Source organism: Phyllobates terribilis, unplaced genomic scaffold (assembly GCF_046119375.1).
Source record: "Phyllobates terribilis strain yellow unplaced genomic scaffold, ASM4611937v1 Scaffold_5__5_contigs__length_657084704, whole genome shotgun sequence".
Lineage (NCBI taxonomy): Eukaryota > Metazoa > Chordata > Amphibia > Anura > Dendrobatidae > Phyllobates > Phyllobates terribilis.
In genome coordinates this window covers 87,121,121-87,145,623 of record NW_027362765.1, presented here as the reverse complement: position 1 = coordinate 87,145,623, position 24,503 = coordinate 87,121,121, and the positions used below count along the sequence as shown (strand labels likewise).

The window sequence follows — 24,503 nt, the reverse complement described above, 5'->3', positions numbered from 1 at the left end:
ACAAGCAGTAAATTGCAAAAGTGCTTGTTTTTACAAGAACTACCTGACAATATCCATCACTGAAGATAGGAAAAACCCTTTAAAGACAGTCCCTTCGGAATAAGATTTTGATATTAAGGCCGCCATTATGGCTCAGCGATATTCACCTAGCTTTTCTAGGAAAGCTGGGTGACAGCCAATATGGCCGCCATTACAGCTTTTTTTTATTTTTTTTATTGGCACTGAATCCACATTTAATATAGTTTTAGGATTTTCTTCCTCAGGTTCCTGAATGGCAGTTTACCTATTTGCTGTTCAGGACATTGGGAAAGCTGAGTGACGCCTTTTTAGGACCTTGTATTCGGGTGCAGAAACAACCCCGGAGGCAATACATTGCACCGTCTTAAGAAGATGCCCGTCCTCTGTGATTAATCTTAATTTTTTGGTAAAGTCACAGAATTGGTTCCTCAGACTTCAGATAAGATGACGAGACCGACTCACGGTTCCTCAAGGGGTCAAAGGGTTCACAGTAGTCGACTACTACCCTCATTCTATGGGGAAAGATGGGAATAAGGTATCTGGTTGGTAGCTATGGGGAACAGTTGCTATGCAAATTCTTGTATGTTAGGGAATTACTACTTCAGCGATTGTTTTAAAGGGAGTATTCCAAGTGGGATTACCTTTTTTATATCACTTAAATAGCAATTTTCCATGCATATCGCAGTTAAGAGCACGCAAAACTAAAGCAGGTGATGCTGGGAGTTGTAGTTTTGTGAAAGCTAGAGAGACCACTGTAGTAACTGTGTTGAGGAAATTTACATGCACTGTTTATTGTGTTTTTTGTCAAATACATCGACGCGCCTTGTAAATTTCTGTCCCTTTAAATCACAGCTAATCTAGCAATGCCCTAATACTACCCTAGCAACCAATCAGATCCCTTCTTTCATTCTTTAACCTGCTTTAGAAAAATAAGAGCCGGAATCTGATTGGATGCAAAGGTAAACTGCTCTACTTAACACCTACATTACTTATTTTATGGTTTTCTGAGTAGTTCTAATCTCACGTACATCAAGGAATCGTTAATTATCAACTTTTCTCCAATGTTCACATTACTTAGCAGTTTACAGCTGCCCAGCAGAGGGTTAAACTACAGCTCCCAGGGTGCATGTTTGCCTTTCTCCACCCCCCGCCTACGAGATAAGCGCTCGGTGCATGACGGGAAATGTAGTCCGGCATTTACAGCGTGTTTTCTCACGTCACTCCGCGACTCCTGGGGTCCAAATTCCATAGAGTTACTTGTATCTTGCCCTATGAAGAGAGTGAGGGCGGCTGTGTCCCTGGGGATCCGCTGCTGGGTATTGTATTATGGCTCTATACATATGGCTGCTTTGCAAATGTAGGAATTTTGTGCATTTTGCAACATGGAAGACTTTGCATCATTTGACTGTTTTGGGAGAAGGGAGGCGAAAACTCCCCAAAATAGTATCCAAAATGGCGAAACTCATAATACAGCGATAGTACGGACATCGGGCACGGGCAGGTGCCGGATTATCAGATATTCTAGATTATCAGATGTGAATGACATCATTTCCATATGTTCTTTCAGGTCAGTCCTCATCGTAATAAAAGTCTGGCACTTAGCGCGCCCCCGTTTTGCCCCATTTTCCGCTCCATGTATACAAGAAGCCAAAGCGGTGCAAACATAGGCGCCATGGTGGTGGATCTGCGCAGCGACACCGTCACCAAGCCCTGCGCGGAGATGAGGAGAGCCATGGCCGAGGCAGAGGTGGGAGATGACGTCTATGGTGAAGACCCCACTGTGAATGGCGAGTGTCATGTTTGGAGAAGGGGGGGGGAGGTCTTTAAGGATATGGCAGCTGATGGTACCCCTCTAACAAAACACAAACTTTAAGTGGAGTGTCCCTTTAGTGACAAATTACTTATGTTTTTGCCTACAGAGCTTCAGCGACATACGGCGCAGCTCCTCGGAACGGAAGACGCTCTGTTTGTGACCACCGCCACCATGGGAAATCTGATCGCAGGCAAGTGGCCCGAGCCAATGTGCACATCAGCAAAAACGTAGCATTTTTCTAATGCATCTTGGCTGTTTTCAAGATCTCTGCTTACTGCAACTGAATGAGGCCCGGCACACCCATCTAAGTCCAAGTGCATGGCTCGTCGCCATGTATTGGCTGCTTTTCTGCCTTCGTCATTCATTGACAGCAAGCAGGGTGCAGCAGACTGGTTTATCATTACGTCCCGTCTCTCGCCAGTCATGGTTCACTGCCGGCTCAGGGGATCGGAGGTCCTGGTTGGGGATGAATCTCACACGTTCTTCTATGAGCAGGGAAATACGGCACAGGTAAGACACCTGAGGACATTAAAGGGTTATTTTCTGATCACTGGGACCCTCACCCATCCTAGGGTCTTAAATGCACTTGCATCCATTTCACTGTGTTCTACTCTACGTGCGTTTATGTTGTGCTGCCACCTGGTGTGTGTCGCTTGTAACAGCAGAGACTATATACACTGCTCAAAAAAATAAAGGGAACACTCAAATAATACATCCTAGATCTGAATGAATGAAATACTGCCAATAATCCAGGACCGTGCGACCCTCCTTCTACCTGCCAACATCCTGGCACAATGTCACTCGTCCCTTATGCTACAACAGTGACGCTGCCCCATGGCTACTAATCAGAAGAGGCGCAGAATGTCCTGCTGTCATGGGCTCCTGTGAATCCATTCACTCATCTCTAGTTACCACTGTACAAAGCATCCGTGTGATACAGAGAATACACAGTGTGCGAGGCTGTACAACGACTCATACATGTCTATAAAGGTACATACATGTCCACACTCTCCTATACATACATCCATACATGTACACACTCCTATGCACGCACTGTACATACATGTACACACTATATATCTGTACATACTCTCCTGTATACACACTATATACACTGCTCAAAAAAAAAGGAACACTCAAATAACACATCCTAGATCTGAATGAATGAAATATTCTCCTTGAATACTTTGTTCTGTACAAAGTTGAATGTGCTGACAGCAAAATCACACAAAAATCATCAATGGAAATCACATTTATTAACCAACTGAGGCCTGGATTTGGAGTCACCCCCAAAATTAAAGTGGAAAAACACACTACAGGCTGATCCAACTTTGATGTAATGTCCTTAAAACAAGTCAAAATGAGTCTCAGTATTGTGTGTGGCCTCCACGTGCCTGTATGACCTCCCTACAATGCCTGGGCATGCTCCTGATGAGGTTGCGGATGGTCTCCTGTGGGATCTCCTCCCAGAACTGGACTAAAGCATCCGCCAACTCCTGGACAGTCTGTGGTGCAACGTGACGTTGGTGGATGGAGCGAGACATGATGTCCCAGATGTGCTCAATCAGATTCAGGTCTGGGGAACGGCCGGGCCAGTCCATAGCTTCAATGCCTTCATCTTGCAGGAACTGCTGACACACTCCAGCCACATGAGGTCTGGCATTGTCCTGCATTAGGAGGAACCCAGGGCCAACCGCACCAGCATATGGTCTCACAAGGGGTCTGAGGATCTCATCTAGTTACCTAATGGCAGTTAGGCTACCTCTGGCGAGCACATGGAGGGCTGTGCGGTCCTCCAAAGAAATGCCACCCCACACCATTACTGACCCACTGCCAAACCGGTCATGCTGAAGGATGTTGCAGGCAGCAGATTGCTCTCTACGGCATCTCCAGTCTCTGTCACATGTGCTCAGTGTGAACCTGCTTTCATCTGTGAAGAGCACAGGGCACCAGTGGTGACTTTGCCAATCCTGGTGTTCTGTGGCAAATGCCAAGCGTCCTGCACGGTGTTGGACTGTGAGCATAACCCCCATCTGTGGACGTCGGGCCCTCATACCACCCTCATGGAGTCGGTTTCTAACCGTTTGTGCAGACACATGCACATTTGTGGCCTGCTGGAGGTCATTTTGCAGGGCTCTGGCAGTGCTTCTCCTGTTCCTCCTTGCACAAAGGCGGAGGTAACAGTCAGGCTGCTAGGTCGTCACCCTCCTACGGCCCTCTCCACGTCTCCTGGTGTACTGGCCTGTCTCCTGGTAGCGCCTCCAGCCTCTGGACACTATGCTGACAGACACAGCAAATCTTCTTGCCACAGCTCGCATTGATGTGCCATCCTGGATGAGCTGCACTACCTGAGCAACTTCTGTGGGTTGTAGAGTCCGTCTCATGCTACCACGAGTGTGAAAGCACAACCAACATTCAAAAGTGACTAAAACATCAGCCAGAAAGCATTGGTACTGAGATGTGGTCTGTGATCCCCACCTTCAGAACCACTCCTTTATTGAGGTTGTCTTGATAATTTCCAATAATTTCCATCTATTGTCTATTCCATTTGCACAACAGCATGTGAAATTGATTGTCAGTCAGTGTTGCTTCCTAAGTGAACAGTTTGATTTACTTGGAGTTATATTCTGTTGTTTAAGTGTTCCTTTTATTTTTTTGAGCAGTGTATATTGACCATACAGGTGTTATCCTGCAACGTCTGATGGGGCTGTGCTGATTTTGAATACACCGGTCCCAAAAATACAAGGCAGCCTACGTGTTAGCGCATGGACCTCATGTCCATGTTGAAAAAAAAAATCGCAACATGCGCTCATCTGGTCTAGCAGGCTGCTCCACCGCCCTCCATAGTGTCTGAGCACAGAGGTCCAGTCACATCCACCGTTCCCAAAATTCAGTGCCAAGTCTGAATTGGTACAGATTGGAAAAAAAAAAAAAAGTGCAAAAATTGGCAAATGGTCAATAGCTTTTTTTTGAGGGTCAGAATTCACCTGCAATGGTCAGATAAGTGTGGGATTTGATCCGTCACTTAGATACAAAATAAAAAATGGAGAAAAGCAAAAAGGACAGTCCAAGTGCAAAGTGCTCAAGTATGGTCCCTGACCCTTATGTACCAAGGTTAAACAAAAAACACTGTGAGTGGTGATATAGCGCCTTTCACTTGAGTGACTATACCGCCAGCATCTGCGCTTTTTTTTTCCCTACATTGCAATTCGATGTATGAGAAAGGTCATAATCTGCCCAAAAAGTCACATTTTTGGACCCCGGAAGAGTAAACAGAACAATTTGAAAAAAAAAAACCCCGCCAAATTCTTTCTACCTTGTTAGATAAAAAACACGCTATTCTCGCCCCAACTCCAACAAAGTGGGCAGAGCTGGAGCGTGAGATGTGCGCCCGCTCCAACACGCCGAATCGTCAAGACCAGCGAGAGATTGTATGGTCTTGATGAATCGCCCCCTTTGTCTACAAAAAAAGCCCGCACACATGTGAACAGCTCCATAGACTATAATGGGTACATGATCTGCGGAAAACACTGCTAGAATACATGGGTGAATGAGATCCAAATGCTGTAAACAGTCTTTTCCTTTTTTTTTTTTTCCTCATCATGCAAAAAAATAAAATAAAGTAAAACCCTCATCCTGATCCATCAATGAACTTTATTTTTTATTGTGCAAAAGTCATAAAAACTACAGAATAAAGTCACTTAGACCACATGATGAACATCAGACAAATAGAATTTTTTTCTTCCCCCCCAAATATATACACATTTTTCACATTTGTGCTACCGCGTTTCGCACAGGTTGCAGGAGTGTTCCCTCGTTCTGTACGGACCCTGAAAGACGGACGCCTGGACTTGAAGGATTTGGAGAGCAAGATCCAGCATAGCTACCCAGATGTGCATGTTGCTCAGACGTGTCTCATTTGCTTAGAGAACAGCCACAACCGCATGGGGGGCCGCGTGCTCCCCCTATCCTACATGCAGGAGGTGGGTGCAGTGCACCGCGCTGTACTATGTGTACCACCCCCCACCAGATGATCTCACTCCCATCTTCCTCCGCAGGTACGGGACCTGGCAGATCGCTACGGGCTGAAGATCCACCTAGATGGGGCGCGACTCCACAATGCTGCAGAGGCGCTGGAGGTGGAGGCAGCAGAGATTGTCCGCTTCTGTGACTCCGTGTCACTGTGTCTGTCAAAGGTAAGGAATTCACGAAAAATGAAAACTACCTACTCAGTATCTATAGAGGATTCTTGTGTTTTGTGCAGGGACTTGGGGCACCAGTGGGTTCCTTACTTGCGGGCAAAGCAGAGTTTATTGCGGAGGCGCGGCGGGTACGGAAGATGCTCGGGGGAGGAATGCGGCAGGCGGGTGTACTGGCGGCCGCCGGACTGGTGGCATTGAAACTTGCAAAAGAGAACGTAAAGTTAGATCATCAGAACGCCAAGACGTTTGCCAAAGGTAAGACGCCGCAGTACCCAGCTAATCTGTAGGGGGTGCTGGACCCTAAACCATTTGATACTGATGCCCTCTCCTAAGCCTAGGTCATCCATAATAGTAAGCCTGCGAAACCCCTTTAATTTGCATAGATCTCCCCAATGGGAGCAGTTGTATTTTAATGCAGCACAAAAAAAGGTATGAGAATTGCTTGAGTAGCGATTCCTTGGTAATACGGATTCCCCTTTTCCAGGCTGGATATATTTCAGCGCATATTCCCCATAAAGCTGGGTTCAGCCGATCATATGTCTAAGTTTGGGTTGGGAGGTCCATATACAGATTTGTCCCTGGCCTAAAGTTCATTGGAGAGGTGCATGGTACATAGTCCAGAACAAGCCCTTTAAACTGCCAACTTTTCCTTCCAGCGGTACACGAGCTGGCCTCGCCCGTCTGCAGCACGGACCCGGCTGCAGTGGACAGTAACATGGTGCTGCTCACAATCATGGCACCGCTGAGTGGTCAGGATCTGTGTGACCGTCTGAGCGCATGCGACCAGCAGTCCGGTGTGGCGGTGAAAGCTCTGGTCATCTCTCCTGGCACCGTACGGCTCGTCTGGCATCGGGACGTGTCCACGGAAAACACCCTGCAAGCACTGGAAAAGCTCAAGTGGGTGCTACAAACATACAAAACAGGGGCTCCCTAGCAAGAGGGGCACTGGAATTTTACACTACTGCCGAATCACTGCTTTTATGCCGACCATCAATCAGTCCTTGTACATGAACGTAGAATAAAGGGATGTGACCCGCACAGCAGAGCTGAACATGTAACCAGCTCCTGTCTCAATAGACAAGGCGCATGGCGAGATCTAAGTAAGGAATAGTCTGAAGAACTAAAATGAATCAGACCCTACGCGTTTCCAGTTTTGTCTTATTGCTGAAGCATGAGTTAATCTAAGAATGTCAGCGAGCTCATCCTGACAGAGTATGTAACGCTCATCTGTATTTTTCTGGATTCCTCTGTGGTGATTTAAAAACCACATCAAAGTTCAGCCAGACTTGTATGTGGTCATAAATCAAAGGAGCTCAGAAAAATACGGATGATACGAGCTCCAAACTCTTGTCAGAAGGAGCTCACTGACAAATTCTCATGTGGCTCATTCAGATGTCAGCAATGGGTATGGATACAAAGCCTTTGCAAAATGTTTAAGTTGATAATACATGCCTTTAAACAGGACCTTTCACCAGTTTGGGCATGTTAAACTGGCCACATCTTGGTCTAGTGACGGTAGTTTATTTTCTCCTCTCCATTGCAGAGATATTAGCGTGTAAAGTATAGGATGTAATTAAGTCCGGGAGGTGGGGTGGGAGTTACCAGTGTTCTTCCCCTGAATGACGTTGACCAATCATAAGCAGGCAGCAAGATACAGGGGAAAGAACACGCCCCCACAATAGCTTAGAGCAGGTTGTGAGTCTTCTCTCCTCAATGGTGGATCGTGTGTGATAACGAGTGCTGGAAGTAGAGAGATTACTAACATCTTCAGCTTTCATCACAGCAGTCAGTGTGGGGGAGAGGGTATATATCGCAATGCTGAAGATTGCTAAATATGCTGACTGTGCACCCTTAAAGGGGTAGTCCAAAACTAACATTTTAATCCTAAATGTCTAATGTAAACTAATTTGTCTACAATACTTAACTAAAAATTCAATATATCATTCCCTCACTACGCTATCTGCTATTTTTTTTTACCTACTTGCTGCTTGACGCTAAGTCCCAGCTCCTGCCAGGATACTCACACAGGACATCAGGGGGCAGAGGCTGCGGTCACTGCGCCCCACCCTGAAACGAAGCGTCAAAAAAATTATATAATTCAGAGTAGTGAAGGAATGATAGGGAATTTTTAATTTAAGTATATTATTACATTAGACAGACATTTAGGATTAAAATAAATGTCAGTTTCTGACCACAACTTTAAGGGACTATTTTAGGACTTTTAAAGGGTTGTCTGGTGCCACTTCCATATTGGAAGGCAAGTGACGCCAGGGAGGTTGTGTAGACACAGTCCGAGGTGAGAGGCGCCAGACAACCACTATAAAATGGCAGGCTAAACAAATGGTTGTGAAGACGCCGCTCTAGTCCAGAAAATGATCAGTGATGGATGGTAGTGTGACAGCACAGCCATCAGCATCTTCTATTGTTATGATCTACACATGTGCAAGTTTTCTGGACATCCGGCAATGGCGGAAACTTGGCGGTGAGGTGACCAATACTTTTGTAAGCCCCGCTGCAAGGTCTGGGCATGCACAGATTATTGATATACCCCCCCCCCCCCCACTCCTCAATGAAGGCTGCAGGTATATTGCTGACCCCTATAATGCAGCAATCATTGTCATCAGTCAGTAGAATAGATTATTTGCACCCAGCTGGGACAGTTTATTAAAGGGAATGTTACAGGCAGCAGTAAAAACAGAATGGGACGACGGAGAAGAAAATATTAACACTATATACACCGCACAGCGGGGGATGGAGGGGCTCAGTCATCCTTATCCAGCTTCTCCAGCGATCCTCTCGTCCTCTGCGTCAAAGTCTGGAACGTCTCAATGTGTTGGTTCATCACTTTAAGCTGGGAGAGAAGAGACAGGATATGAGATACAATACTGAGAGACGGCACCCACTAATGGACAAACTGACAAGTGACTCAGCTACACAGGGAAGATTTGGAAAGTTCCCCTGAAATAAAGTGACAAGAACATGAGTGTCACTCATTGCCCAGGCAGTATGATTACGAGTCTAGATTTACCACCACTATATAGGTGTCCAGATTGTCAAAACCACAATTTCCAATATGAACAGTGGTTAGAAGGGGTCTGCAATTTCCCCATAAACAGTGCCAGGCCTGGTATTGCAGCTTTCAAGTAAATTGTGCTGATGTTCAATGCCATATGTGATCAGAGGTGGCGCTATTTTTCTGAATACTAAGCTCTGATTGGTTTGCTAGTTTTGAAGAGAGGCAGTCTATTCACCATTTTTATCTTCACCCGCTCCCTATCCAGCTTCAGAAATTCACTGAGTGTCAGCTCTTCTGGCGTCTTCTTCAGGCTGATGAAGGGACAGGCCGGGGCGTGCTTCATGTGTTCCTGGCTGGAAGGGGAACTGAAGTCATAAAGGGATTCACACCTCATAGATCGCTCAGCTACACCTACCAATATGGCTGCCATTACAGCGCCCCCTGCTGCAGTCACCTGCCTTTCTACAGTGGATGCCCGCGATGGCGCTCCCTCCCTTCCATCCACACTTACATGGGGTCGTCCTCCGGTTCCCATCCCTCCAGCTCCTTCAGGCAGAAGAAACACTGTGCGACATCAGGGCTGTTCCCCCCAGGACAGTGGATGAAGCCGGCTGCAGCCATCTGTAAGGAGGAAGATAATGGTTAGCGACTGCAGGACCAGGGCAGTCAGTGGAATCATTACCGCTAATGGCTGACCCATTAGACACTCTGACAATGTGTGGGTGGTACTACTGCTCCCAACATCTCCTGTGTCATTCAGAAGACACTGCCCTCCCGGTGTATATACAGTACATACTCCATAAGGTCCGGTATACAGAGCCACATCTACTGCGACAACTGTACACTGCGGCCTCGGCCCATAACAACTTAGCCCTGTTTCTTGGAAGAGAGAAGTCATATGGGGAGAACGGCACTTACCGGGGGATCCGTGGCTCCAAGATAGAGATGAACAAATCGATTGGCAGGTGCCTAATCCAGTGGCCATGTTAGTAATCCAAGACTGCAGGACCCTGCGACCCTCCTCCCACCTGCCAGTAATCCATGACCGCTGGACCCTTCTCCCACCTGCCAGTAATCCATGACCGCAGGACCCAGCGACACTCCTCCCACCTGCCAGTAATCCATGACCGCAGGACGCAGCGACCCTTCTCCCACCTGCCAGTAATCCATGACTGCTGGACCCTGCGACCCTCCTCCGACCTGCCAGTAATCCATGACTGCTGGACCCTGCGACACTTCTCCCACCTGCCAGTAATCCATGACCGCAGGACCCTGCTACACTTCTCCCACCTGCCAGTAATCCATGACCGCAGGACCCTGCTACCCTTCTCCCACCTGCCAGTAATCCATGACCGCTGGACCCTGCTACCCTTCTCCCACCTGCCAGTAATCCATGACCGCTGGACCCTGCTACCCTTCTCCCACCTGCCAGTAATCCATGACCGCTGGACCCTGCTACCCTTCTCCCACCTGCCAGTAATCCATGACCGCTGGACCCTGCTACCCTTCTCCCACCTGCCAGTAATCCATGACCGCTGGACCCTTCTCCCACCTGCCAGTAATCCATGACCGCAGGACCCAGCGACACTCCTCCCACCTGCCAGTAATCCATAACCGCAGGACGCAGCGACCCTTCTCCCACCTGCCAGTAATCCATGACTGCTGGACCCTGCGACCCTCCTCCCACCTGCCAGTAATCCATGACCGCTGGACCCTGCGACACTTCTCCCACCTGCCAGTAATCCATGACCGCAGGACCCTGCTACCCTTCTCCCACCTGCCAGTAATCCATGACCGCTGGACCCTGCTACCCTTCTCCCACCTGCCAGTAATCCATGACCGCTGGACCCTGCTACCCTTCTCCCACCTGCCAGTAATCCATGACCGCTGGACCCTGCTACCCTTCTCCCACCTGCCAGTAATCCATGACCGCTGGACCCTGCTACCCTTCTCCCACCTGCCAGTAATCCATGACTGATGGACTCTGCGACCCTTCTCCCACTTGCCAGTAATCCATGACCGCAGGACCCTGCTACCCTTCTCCCACCTGCCAGTAATCCATGACCGCAGGACCCTGCGACCCTTCTCCAACCTGCCAACATCCTGGCACAATGTCACGCATCCCTTATGCTACAACAATGGCGCTGCACCATGGCTACTAATCAGAAGAGGTGCAGAATGTCCTGCTGTCATGGGCTACTAACAAGGCCACTGGACCAGGCTCCTGTGAATCCATTCACTCATCTCTAGTTACCACTATACAAAGCATCCGTGTGATACAGAGAATACACAGTGTGCGAGGCTGTACAATGACTCATACATGTCTATAAGGTACATACATGTCCACACTCTCCTATACATACATCCATACATGTACACACTATACATCTGTACATACTCTCCAATATACACAATGTATATACATATATACACACACTGTAAATACAACCATACAAAACCTCGGTACATACATATACACTCCCATACACACACAGCCATACATAAATGTACACTCCCCTATATACACTGTACATACAGCCATACATAAGTGTACACACAGCCATTCATAAATGTACACATGAATGGCTGTATGTACAGTGTATACACGTATGTACAGTGTGTGTACATTTATGTATGGCTGTATGTAAAGTGTGTATATAAGGGTGTACACTCCCATATACACTGTACATACAGCCATACATAAATGTACTCTCCCATATACAAACTGTACATACAGTACAGACCAAAAGTTTGGACACACCTCATTTAAAGATTTTTCTGTATTTTCATGACTATGAAAATTGTACATTCACACTGAAGGCATCAAAACTATGAATTAACACATGTGGAATTATATACTTAACAAAAAAGTGTGAAACAACTGAAAATATGTCTTATATTCTAGGTTCTTCAAAGTAGCCACCTTTTGCTTTGATGACGGCTTTGCACACTCTTGGCATTCTCTTGATGAGCTTCAAGAGGTAGTCACCGGAAATGGTCTTCCAACAATCTTGAAGGAGTTCCCAGAGATGCTTAGCACTTGTTGGCCCTTTTGCCTTCACTCTGCGGTCCAGCTCACCCCAAACCATCTCGATTGGGTTCAGATCTGGCGACTGTGGAGGCTAGGTCATCTGGCGTAGCACCCCATCACTCTCCTTCTTGGTCAAATAGCCCTTACACCACCTGGAGGTGTGTTTGGGGTCATTGTCCTGTTGAAAAATAAATGAAGGTCCAACTAAACGCAAACCGGATGGAATAGCATGCCGCTGCAAGTTGCTGTGGTAGCCATGCTTGTTCAGTATGCCTTCAATTTTGAATAAATCCCCAACAGTGTCACCAGCAAAGCACCCCCACACCATCACACCTCCTCCTCCATGCTTCACGGTGGGAACCAGGCATGTAGAGTCCATCCGTTCACCTTTTCTGCGTCGCACAAAGACACAGTGGTTGGAACCAAAGATCTCAAATTTGGACTCATCAGACCAAAGCACAGATTTCCACTGGTCTAATGTCCATTCCTTGTGTTCTTTAGCCCAAACAAGTCTCTTCTGCTTGTTGCCTGTCCTTAGCAGTGGTTTCCTAGCAGCTATTTTACCATGAAGGCCTGCTGCACAAAGTCTCCTCTTAACAGTTGTTGTAGAGATGTGTCTGCTGCTAGAACTCTGTGTGGCATTGACCTGGTCTCTAATCTGAGCTGCTGTTAACCTGCGATTTCTGAGGCTGGGACTCGGATAAACTTATCCTCAGAAGCAGAGGTGACTCTTGGTCTTCCTTTCCTGTGGCGGTCCTCATGTGAGCCAGTTTCTTTGTAGCGCTTGATGGTTTTTGCAACTGCACTTGGGGACACTTTCAAAGTTTTGCCCAATTTTTCGCACTGATTGACCTTCATTTCTTAAAGTAATGATGGCCACTCGTTTTTCTTTACTTAGAATTTGTATTATGGCAAGAAAAAAGCAGCTAAGTAAAGAAAAACGAGTGGCCATCATTACTGAGTGATGGGGTGCTACGCCAGATGACCTGGCCTCCACAGTCACCAGACCTGAACCCAATCGAGATGGTTTGGGGTGAGCTGGACCGCAGAGTGAAGGCAAAAGGGTCAACAAGTGCTAAGCATCTCTGGGAACTCCTTCAAGATTGTTGGAAGACCATTTCCGGTGACTACTTCTTGAAGCTCATCAAGAGTGTGCAAAGCAGTCATCAAAGCAAAAGGTGGCTACTTTGAAGAACCTAGAATATAAGTCATATTTTCAGTTGGTTCACACTTTTTTGCTAAGTATATAATTCCACATGTGTTAATTCATAGTTTTGATGCCTTCAGTGTGAATGTACAATTTTCAAAGTCATGAAAATACAGAAAAATCTTTAAATGAGGTGTGTCCAAACTTTTGGTCTGTACTGTACATCCCTATATACACACACTGTACATACAGCCATACATGTACACTCCCATACACACACACACACTGTACATACATGTACACTCCCATACACACACACACACTGTACATACATGTACACTCCCATACACACACACACACACTGTACATACATGTACACTCCCATACACACACACACACTGTACATACATGTACACTCCCATACACACACACACACTGTACATACATGTACACTCCCATACACACACACACACTGTACATACATGTACACTCCCATACACACACACACTGTACATACATGTACACTCCCATACACACACACACTGTACATACATGTACACTCCCACACACACACACACTGTACATACATGTACACTCCCACACACACACACACTGTACATACATGTACACTCCCACACACACACTGTACATACATGTACACTCCCATACACACACTGTACATACATGTACACTCCCATACACACACACACACTGTACATACATGTACACTCCCATACACACACACACACTGTACATACATGTACACTCCCATACACACACACACACTGTACATACATGTACACTCCCATACACACACACACACACTGTACATACATGTACACTCCCATACACACACACACACACTGTACATACATGTACACTCCCATACACACACACACACTGTACATACATGTACACTCCCATACACACACACACACTGTACATACATGTACACTCCCACACACACACACACTGTACATACATGTACACTCCCACACACACACACACTGTACATACATGTACACTCCCACACACACACTGTACATACATGTACACTCCCATACACACACTGTACATACATGTACACTCCCATACACACACTGTACATACATGTACACTCCCATACACACACACACACTGTACATACATGTACACTCCCATACACACACACACACTGTACATACATGTACACTCCCATACACACACACACACTGTACATACATGTACACTCCCATACACACACACACACTGTACATACATGTACACTCCCATACACACACACACACTGTACATACATGTACACTCCCATACACACACACACACTGTACATACATGTACACTCCCATACACACACACACACTGTACATACATGTACACTCCCATACACACACACACACTGTACATACATGTACACTCCCACACACACACACACTGTACATACATGTACACTCCCACACACACACACACTGTACATACATGTACACTCCCACACACACACTGTACATACATGTACACTCCCATACACACACTGTACATACATGTACACTCCCATACACACACACACACTGTACATACATGTACACTCCCATACACACACACACACTGTACATACATGTACACTCCCATACACACACACACTGTACATACATGTACACTCCCACACACACTGTACATACATGTACACTCCCACACACACACTGTACATACATGTACACTCCCATACACACACTGTACATACATGTACACTCCCATACACACACACACACTGTACATACATGTACACTCCCATACACACACACACACTGTACATACATGTACACTCCCATACACACACACACACTGTACATACATGTACACTCCCATACACACACACACACACTGTACATACATGTACACTCCCATACACACACACACACTGTACATACATGTACACTCCCATACACACACACACACTGTACATACATGTACACTCCCATACACACACACACACTGTACATACATGTACACTCCCACACACACACACACTGTACATACATGTACACTCCCACACACACACACACTGTACATACATGTACACTCCCACACACACACTGTACATACATGTACACTCCCATACACACACTGTACATACATGTACACTCCCATACACACACACACACTGTACATACATGTACACTCCCATACACACACACACACTGTACATACATGTACACTCCCATACACACACACACTGTACATACATGTACACTCCCATACACACACACACTGTACATACATGTACACTCCCACACACACACACACTGTACATACATGTACACTCCCACACACACACACACTGTACATACATGTACACTCCCACACACACACACACTGTACATACATGTACACTCCCACACACACACTGTACATACATGTACACTCCCATACACACACTGTACATACATGTACACTCCCATACACACACTGTACATACATGTACACTCCCATACACACACACACACTGTACATACATGTACACTCCCACACACACACACACTGTACATACATGTACACTCCCACACACACACACACTGTACATACATGTACACTCCCACACACACACTGTACATACATGTACACTCCCATACACACACTGTACATACATGTACACTCCCATACACACACACACACTGTACATACATGTACACTCCCATACACACACACACACTGTACATACATGTACACTCCCATACACACACACACTGTACATACATGTACACTCCCATACACACACACACTGTACATACATGTACACTCCCACACACACACACACTGTACATACATGTACACTCCCACACACACACACACTGTACATACATGTACACTCCCACACACACACACACTGTACATACATGTACACTCCCACACACACACTGTACATACATGTACACTCCCATACACACACTGTACATACATGTACACTCCCATACACACACTGTACATACATGTACACTCCCATACACACACACACACTGTACATACATGTACACTCCCATACACACACACACACACACTGTACATACATGTACACTCCCATACACACACACACACACTGTACATACATGTACACTCCCATACACACACACACACACACTGTACATACATGTACACTCCCATACACACACACACACACACTGTACATACATGTACACTCCCATACACACACACACACACTGTACATACATGTACACTCCCATACACACACACACACACTGTACATACATGTACACTCCCATACACACACACACTGTACATACATGTACACTCCCATACACACACACACACTGTACATACATGTACACTCCCATACACACACACACACTGTACATACATGTACACTCCCATACACACACACACACTGTACATACATGTACACTCCCATACACACACACACACTGTACATACATGTACACTCCCATACACACACACACACACTGTACATACATGTACACTCCCATACACACACACACACTGTACATACATGTACACTCCCATACACACACACACACTGTACATACATGTACACTCCCATACACACACACACACTGTACATACATGTACACTCCCACACACACACACACTGTACATACATGTACACTCCCACACACACACACACTGTACATACATGTACACTCCCACACACACACTGTACATACATGTACACTCCCATACACACACTGTACATACATGTACACTCCCATACACACACACACACTGTACATACATGTACACTCCCATACACACACACACACACACTGTACATACATGTACACTCCCATACACACACACACACTGTACATACATGTACACTCCCATACACACACACACTGTACATACATGTACACTCCCATACACACACACACTGTACATACATGTACACTCCCACACACACACACACTGTACATACATGTACACTCCCACACACACACACACTGTACATACATGTACACTCCCACACACACACACACTGTACATACATGTACACTCCCACACACACACTGTACATACATGTACACTCCCATACACACACTGTACATACATGTACACTCCCATACACACACTGTACATACATGTACACTCCCATACACACACACACACACACTGTACATACATGTACACTCCCATACACACACACACACACTGTACATACATGTACACTCCCATACACACACACACACACACACTGTACATACATGTACACTCCCATACACACACACACACACACTGTACATACATGTACACTCCCATACACACACACACACACACTGTACATACATGTACACTCCCATACACACACACACACACTGTACATACATGTACACTCCCATACACACACACACACACTGTACATACATGTACACTCCCATACACACACACACACTGTACATACATGTACACTCCCATACACACACACACACACACTGTACATACATGTACACTCCCATACACACACACACACACACTGTACATACATGTACACTCCCATACACACACACACACACACTGTACATACATGTACACTCCCATACACACACACACACACACTGTACATACATGTACACTCCCATACACACACACACACACTGTACATACATGTACACTCCCATACACACACACACACACTGTACATACATGTACACTCCCATACACACACACACACTGTACATACATGTACACTCCCATACACACACACACTGTACATACATGTACACTCCCATACACACACACACTGTACATACATGTACACTCCCATACACACACACACTGTACATACATGTACACTCCCATACACACACACACTGTACATACATGTACACTCCCATACACACACACACTGTACATACATGTACACTCCCATACACACACACACTGTACATACATGTACACTCCCATACACACACACACACTGTACATACATGTACACTCCCATACACACACACACACTGTACATACATGTACACTCCCATACACACACACACACTGTACATACATGTACACTCCCATACACACACACACTGTACATACATGTACACTCCCATACACACACACACTGTACATACATGTACACTCCCATACACACACACACTGTACATACATGTACACTCCCATACACACACACACACACTGTACATACATGTACACTCCCATACACACACACACACACTGTACATACATGTACACTCCCATACACACACACACACTGTACATACATGTACACTCCCATACACACACACACACTGTACATACATGTACACTCCCATACACACACACACTGTACATACATGTACACTCCCATACACACACACACTGTACATACATGTACACTCCCATACACACACACTGTACATACATGTACACTCCCATACACACACACACTGTACATACATGTACACTCCCATACACACACACTGTACATACATGTACACTCCCATACACACACTGTACATATATATATATATATACACACACACATACACACACTCACTGTACATATATATATATATATATATATACACACACACACATACACACACTCACTGTACATACAGACATACATTCATGTACACCCCTATATACACACTGTACATACATGTACATAAACACATGTGTACACACTCCTATATATACAGATTGTATATCTGCACATACATGTGCACACTCCCATATACACACACTGTATGCAGAGGACATGGCAGCTGCCTCACCCGCTCCGGAGTACAGGCGCAGCCCTCAGTGAACGGCCAGTTGCTGAAGGTCCGAACCCGTGTGTCCTGCTGGTACAGGCGCCATTCATCCGGTAACCGGGGCTCCCCGGGCTGAGCCGCCGGCAGGATGAGCGGAGGAGTGTTCACCATGGCGCTCAATTCAAATCTACGTAACAGGACGCAAAGCACCACGGGATGGAGATAAAAAAAAAAGAAACCACGTACGTAATGACTATAGCGAACTACAATGCCCGAAATCCACCGCGGTATCAAGCCACACTCCGTGACGTCATCATCAACGAACTCTATTTGTGTATATAACTGACAAAATTAACATGCAGTTTTTCCCCTCAGAGCTTAACCCTTTCATTCTTCTGATGTTCTTCTCAGTAACCAAAAAGTACCCAAGTGATTCTTTCATTTCAATAACCCCCCTCCATCACTGTTGGGTGACAGGAGCCGCTTCTCTCCACATAGTCACACATTTCTGCGATTCGTCTTCCACTTTGCTGTTGGGCGACAGTTTTATAGCAGGCGACAGCATCATGTCGCGCGCGTGTCACAATGCAGCCATCGCTGTGGAATCAGCGCAGCTTTCAGCCCTCTGTGTCGTGTTCACACTTTATATATTCGCTGCAGATTCTCCTAAGATTCCTGTGCAGAAAATCCTGTATGGGCGCTAGATGCAGGTTGTGGAAAATCTGCCTCGAAACTGACATTTGTGCATATTTTTAAAGGAATTGTCCACTTCTTTAATTTAACCCCTTCCTGACATGGGATGTAATAATACGGCGAGGTATGTGGAGCGGCCTCAGGAGCTGAACTCGCCGCACACCTGGCTGTGTGAAACCCGGCAGCAATCGCTGCTGATTGACCGTTTATATGCCTCTATAAGTCTCTGACAGAGGCTCTTAAAGGGGTTTTCTGGTGAAAACAAATTGGATATGTGATCACTTCTTGATCGATGCGGCGGTTCCAACCACGGGGACCTGCACCGTTGAAATGGAGCCGCAGTGCATACGATCAACTGCTGCTCTATTCATTCCCTATGGGGCCATTAAGCGCTGCGATCAGCTTTTTCGGCAGCCCCATAGAGAATGAATGGAGCGGTGGTTGAGTGTCCATTGTAAAGAGGTGATAAAAGTTTTGCCGATTGGTAAGTAACCAACCATCCAGCGGATAGATGATGATTTGTTTTACACTGTACGACCCCTTTAAGTCGTCCGTTCTGCTTTCACCACCATATTGGTACTCCTGAAACGTCCAGCCACACATTGGGCTTCATGAAGGGAAGCCATGATTTTCCCTATACAATATAAAGTAGGTTCAAGTCTGCTAAGGGGGATTAAAAGAAAAAAGTATAAAAAAAAAAAAAGGTTTATTAAAATCTAAAAAAAAACAAAACCCACACACATTTGAATCACCCACTTTTTTCTAATACAGATACCCATAAAGTAAGAAAAAATATATTAAAAAAATGGAAAATGCAATAACAGGTGATCAAAATGTCATGTGAACCCTAACATGTTTTAATAAAATTTACAGCTCGCCACACAAGTGACCGCTGCAGCCAATCAGGTGCCCTGATCCGCCGCAGCCTTCATGTTCCATCCAAGCTGGAAGAAACAATCTCTGTTGCATCTTGGAAAGAATGTGAAAGCTGCAGCCAATCTGGGCTGGCGATTGGCTGCAGCAGTCATGTAACTCCCTCCCCCTGCTAGAAAAAGAAGACAACATACCAGCAGGGGACACAAAGTGGAGTATGTGCCGCTCATCCGGGATTGATTTCACTACAGAAATGCTGTGGATTCATGGTGCAAAAATCAGCTGTAAATCTGCAGCAAAGATGACCCATGTGGGTAGTCATAGCAGGGTTGTAGTTGGCAATCACCCAGCTTTCCCAGGATCAGATATCTATATTCCTCATGTGTGGTCATGTTGTTATTCCTGGCACAGTGTGAATGATTAATCTGCAGGAAAAATACAGCAATCATTAACCCCCGAGAGATTTCCAGGACAGGACGGCAGTTACAGTAAAGGAGATTTGGGCAGGGAGCGCGCACACTCCTAGAGACAGGTCTGCTGTCTGCAAACACACCGTACCGCCATCCGCCATTGATCGACCGTGGTCATGGGACTCCTACAGATTAAACAGTCTCAGGCTGCCCACAGACTTCGCATGGTGGCTTCTTTGTTATGTCCGACTCTGGGAAAGCTGGATGACCGCTAATATGGCCGCCGCACTATATAACCAAACAGATTTACCATTAGGAACCACCAATATGGCCGCCTTTACAGACACCCTAAATACAGTGGCATAGCGTGGGCTGCCAGCCCCCGGGGGAAAGATGAGTATTTCACACCCCGTAACTGTTAGTACTCTGAGCCCTTTCCAGCAGTCCAGTATTGAACCCCTTACATCCCAAGCACATGTATTATAGAAAATTGTTATGGTAAGTATAGTGTGCCATTTGGCCCTCTAGTTTTCTTCTGCTGAAATCCAACATAACATTTAAAAAAATTATACATTGTTAGATATAAATTTTTTATTTATGTACCTATTTAAATACCATAACCCGAACTCTAACCTAAGCTCTGCTCCGAGCCCCAACTATATAACTTTAGCCCTAAACTAAACTCGAGCCTTAATCTGAGTCATTACTTAAGCCCTAGCCCTGCTCTGAGCCCTAACTGTAAAACTCTAGCCCTAACCTGAACAGTAACCAAGGCCCTAATCCTAGCCCTAACGTGAACCCAAACGCTAGCCTGAGTTTTAACCCTAATCCTAGCCCTAACCCGAACCTGATTCCTAAAGCTAACCAGGGCCCTAATTCTAGCCCTAACCTGAACCCTAACGCTGATTCCTAATTCTAACCCTAACCTGGGTCCTAAACCTAGCCCTAACCTGAACCTGATCCCTAACCTGAGTCCTAACCAGGGCCGTAATCCTAGCCCTAACTTGAACCCTAACCCCAACACTAGCCCTAACCTGAGAAATTACCTAAGCTTTAAAGGGACTCTGTCAGCACCGAATGACTGTTCAAGCCAAGTACAGGAGCTTGGTGCTCCATGGTGTGGCCAATCATTTAACTACACTTTCCCACCTGCTTATTTTCCCTCTATCTCCACCCCCTCTTCTTAAATTGACAGCTCTGGCTTCATAGGGCTAGAGGAGGGTAGAGATTGAAGGAAAGTAAGCAGATGGGAAGGTGTAGTTAAATTATTGGCTGCGCCATGCAGCACAGAGCATCTGTACTTGATTTGAACAGTCATTATATGCTTATATAAGCCCTAACCCAAGCCCTGCTCTAAGACCTAAATCTATAACTCTAACCCTAACCTGAACAGTAACCAGGGCCTTACTTCTAGCCCTAACTTGAACCTGAGCCCTAACCCAAGCCCTGCTCTGAGCACAAACTCTAATCTGAGCCCTAACCCAAGCCCTACTCGGAGCGCAAATTCTAGCTCTAACCTGAGCCCTAACCCAAGCCATGCTCTGAGCGCTAACTCTAGCTCTAAACTGAGCCCTAACCAAGCCCTGCTCTTGACGCTAACTGTAGCTCTAACCTGAGCTATAACCCAAGCCCTGCTCTGAGCGCTAACTCTAGCTCTAACCTGAGCCCTAACCCAAGCCCTGCTCTGAGCGCGAACTCTAGCTCTAACCTGAGCCCTAACCCAAGCCCTGCTCTGAGCGCTAACTCTAGCTCTAACCTGAGCTATAACCCAAGCCCTGCTCTGAGCACTAACTGTAGCTCTAAACTGAGCCCTAACCAAGCCCTACTCTGAGCGCGAACTCTAGCTCTAACCTGAGCCCTAACCCAAGCCCTGCTCTGAGCACAAACTCTAATCTGAGCCCTAACCCAAGCCCTACTCTGAGCGCAAATTCTAGCTCTAACCTGAGCCCTAACCCAAGCCATGCTCTGAGCGCTAACTCTAGCTCTAATCTGAGCCCTAACCAAGCCCTGCTCTGAGTGCGAACTTTAGCTTAAAACTGAGCCCTAACCCAAGCCCTGCTCTGAGCGCGAACTCTAGCTCTAACCTGAGCTATAACCCAAGCCCTGCTCTGAGCACAAACTCTAGCTCTAACCTGAGCCCTAACCCAAGCCCTGCTCTGAGCGCTAACTCTAGCCTGAGCTATAACCTAAGCCCTGCTCTGAGCGCTAAATCTAGCTCAAAACTGAGCCCTAACCCAAGCCCTGCTCTGAGCGCGAACTCTAGCTCTAACCTGAGCCCTAACCCAAGCCCTGCTCTGAGCGCGAACTCTAGCTCTAACCTGAGCCCTAACCCAAGCCCTGCTCTGAGCGCGAACTCTAGCTCTAATCTGAGTCGTAACCCAAGCCCTGCTCTGAGCACGAACTCTAGCTCTAACCTGAGCCCTAACCCAAGCCCTGCTCTGAGCGCTAACTCTAGCTCTAACCTGAGCTATAACCAAAGCCCTGCTCTGAGTGCTAACTCTAGCTCTAAACTGAGCCCTAACCCAAGCCCTGCTCTGAGCGATAACTCTAGCTCTGACCTGAGCTATAACCCAAGCCCTGCTCTGAGCGCTAACTCTAGCTCTAACCTGAGCTATAACCCAAGCCCTGCTCTGAGCGCGAACTCTAATCTGAGCCGTAACCCAAGCCCTGCTCTGAGCGCGAACTTTAGCTCAAAACTGAGCCCTAAACCAAGCCCTGCTCTGAGCGCGAACTCTAGCTCTAACCTGAGCTATAACCTAAGCCCTGCTCTGAGCGCTAACTCTAGCTCTAACCTGAGCTATAACCCAAGCCCTGCTCTGATCGCGAACGCTAGCTCTAACCTGAGCCCTAACCAAAGCCCTGCTCTGAGCGCCAACTCTAGCTCTAACCTGAGCTATAACCTAAGCCCTGCTCTGAGCGCAAACTCTAGCTCTAAGCTGAGCCCTAACCCAAGCCCTGCTCTGAGCGTGAACTCTTGCTCTAACCTGAGCTATAACCAAAGCCCTGCTCTGAGCGCGAACTCTAGCTCTAACCTGAGCCCTAACCCAAGCCCTGCTCTGAGTGCGAACTCTAGCTCTAACCTGAGCTATAACCCAAGCCCTGCTCTGAGCATAAACTCTAGCTCTAACCTGAGCTATAACCCAAGCCCTGCTCTGAGCGCGAACTCAAGCTCTAACGTGAGCTATAACCTAAGCCCTGCTCTGAGCGCTAACTCTAGCTCTAACCTGAGCCCTAACCAAGCCCTGCTCTGAGCGCGAACTCTAGCTCTAACCTGAGCCCTAATCCAAGCCCTGCTCTGAGCGCGAACTCTAGCTCTAATCTGAGCCGTAACCCAAGCCCTGCTCTGAGCATGAACTCTAGCTCTAACCTGAGCACTAACCCAAGCCCTGCTCTGAGCGCTAACTCTAGCTCTAAACTGAGCCCTAACCCAAGCCCTGCTCTGAGCGCTAACTCTAGCTCTAACCTGAGCTATAACCCAAGCCCTGCTCTGAGCGCTAACTCTAGCTCTAACCTGAGCTATAACCCAAGCCCTGCTCTGAGCGCGAACTCTAGCTCTAATCTGAGCCATAACCCAAGC

General features: G+C 46.6%; 2 protein-coding genes across 3 annotated transcripts; one reads left to right on the top strand and one right to left on the bottom strand.

The window, feature by feature from the left end:
* Positions 1-1,177: 1,177 nt before the first annotated feature.
* LOC141272149 (uncharacterized) lies at positions 1,178-7,071 on the top strand. Of its 2 annotated transcripts, none has more exons than XM_073682519.1 (8): positions 1,178-1,334; positions 1,586-1,805; positions 1,938-2,021; positions 2,253-2,341; positions 5,629-5,814; positions 5,890-6,027; positions 6,096-6,288; positions 6,690-7,071. In XM_073682519.1, exons 1-8 carry the CDS (start codon positions 1,290-1,292, stop codon positions 6,965-6,967), a joined length of 1,233 nt encoding a protein of 410 aa, XP_073538620.1. In that variant the 5' UTR covers positions 1,178-1,289; the 3' UTR covers positions 6,968-7,071. The 2 variants fall into 2 exon arrangements, with proteins under 2 accessions (XP_073538620.1, XP_073538621.1); XM_073682520.1 differs by having other exon boundaries at positions 1,275-1,375.
* A 1,595-nt stretch (positions 7,072-8,666) lies between these two features.
* Positions 8,667-19,185, bottom strand: BIRC5 (baculoviral IAP repeat containing 5). Its single transcript, XM_073682521.1, has 4 exons — positions 18,972-19,185; positions 9,561-9,670; positions 9,285-9,402; positions 8,667-8,884 (listed from the first exon to the last, which is right to left on the bottom strand). The coding sequence occupies exons 1-4, from the start codon at positions 19,119-19,121 to the stop codon at positions 8,795-8,797; spliced, it is 468 nt and encodes a 155-aa protein (XP_073538622.1). The 5' UTR covers positions 19,122-19,185; the 3' UTR covers positions 8,667-8,794.
* Between the last annotated feature and the right edge of the window lie 5,318 nt (positions 19,186-24,503).

What these genes read in the sequence shown, in the direction of transcription:
- LOC141272149 (XM_073682519.1), top strand. Translation starts at nt 1,290, where the DNA reads ATGAAGAGAGTGAGGGCGGCTGTGTCCCTGGGGATCCGCTGCTGG. An exon ending in CATGGGAAATCTGATCGCAG is followed by an intron (nt 2,022 to 2,252) that starts GCAAGTGGCCCG and finishes GTCTCTCGCCAG; the next exon opens with TCATGGTTCACTGCCGGCTC. An exon ending in CGCCAAGACGTTTGCCAAAG is followed by an intron (nt 6,289 to 6,689) that starts GTAAGACGCCGC and finishes TTTTCCTTCCAG; the next exon opens with CGGTACACGAGCTGGCCTCG.
- BIRC5 (XM_073682521.1), bottom strand. Translation starts at nt 19,121, where the DNA reads ATGGTGAACACTCCTCCGCTCATCCTGCCGGCGGCTCAGCCCGGGGAG. An exon ending in GCGCCTGTACTCCGGAGCGG is followed by an intron (nt 9,671 to 18,971) that starts GTGAGGCAGCTG and finishes TCCTCCTTACAG; the next exon opens with ATGGCTGCAGCCGGCTTCAT. An exon ending in AGCGGGTGAAGATAAAAATG is followed by an intron (nt 8,885 to 9,284) that starts GTGAATAGACTG and finishes CTTCTCTCCCAG; the next exon opens with CTTAAAGTGATGAACCAACA.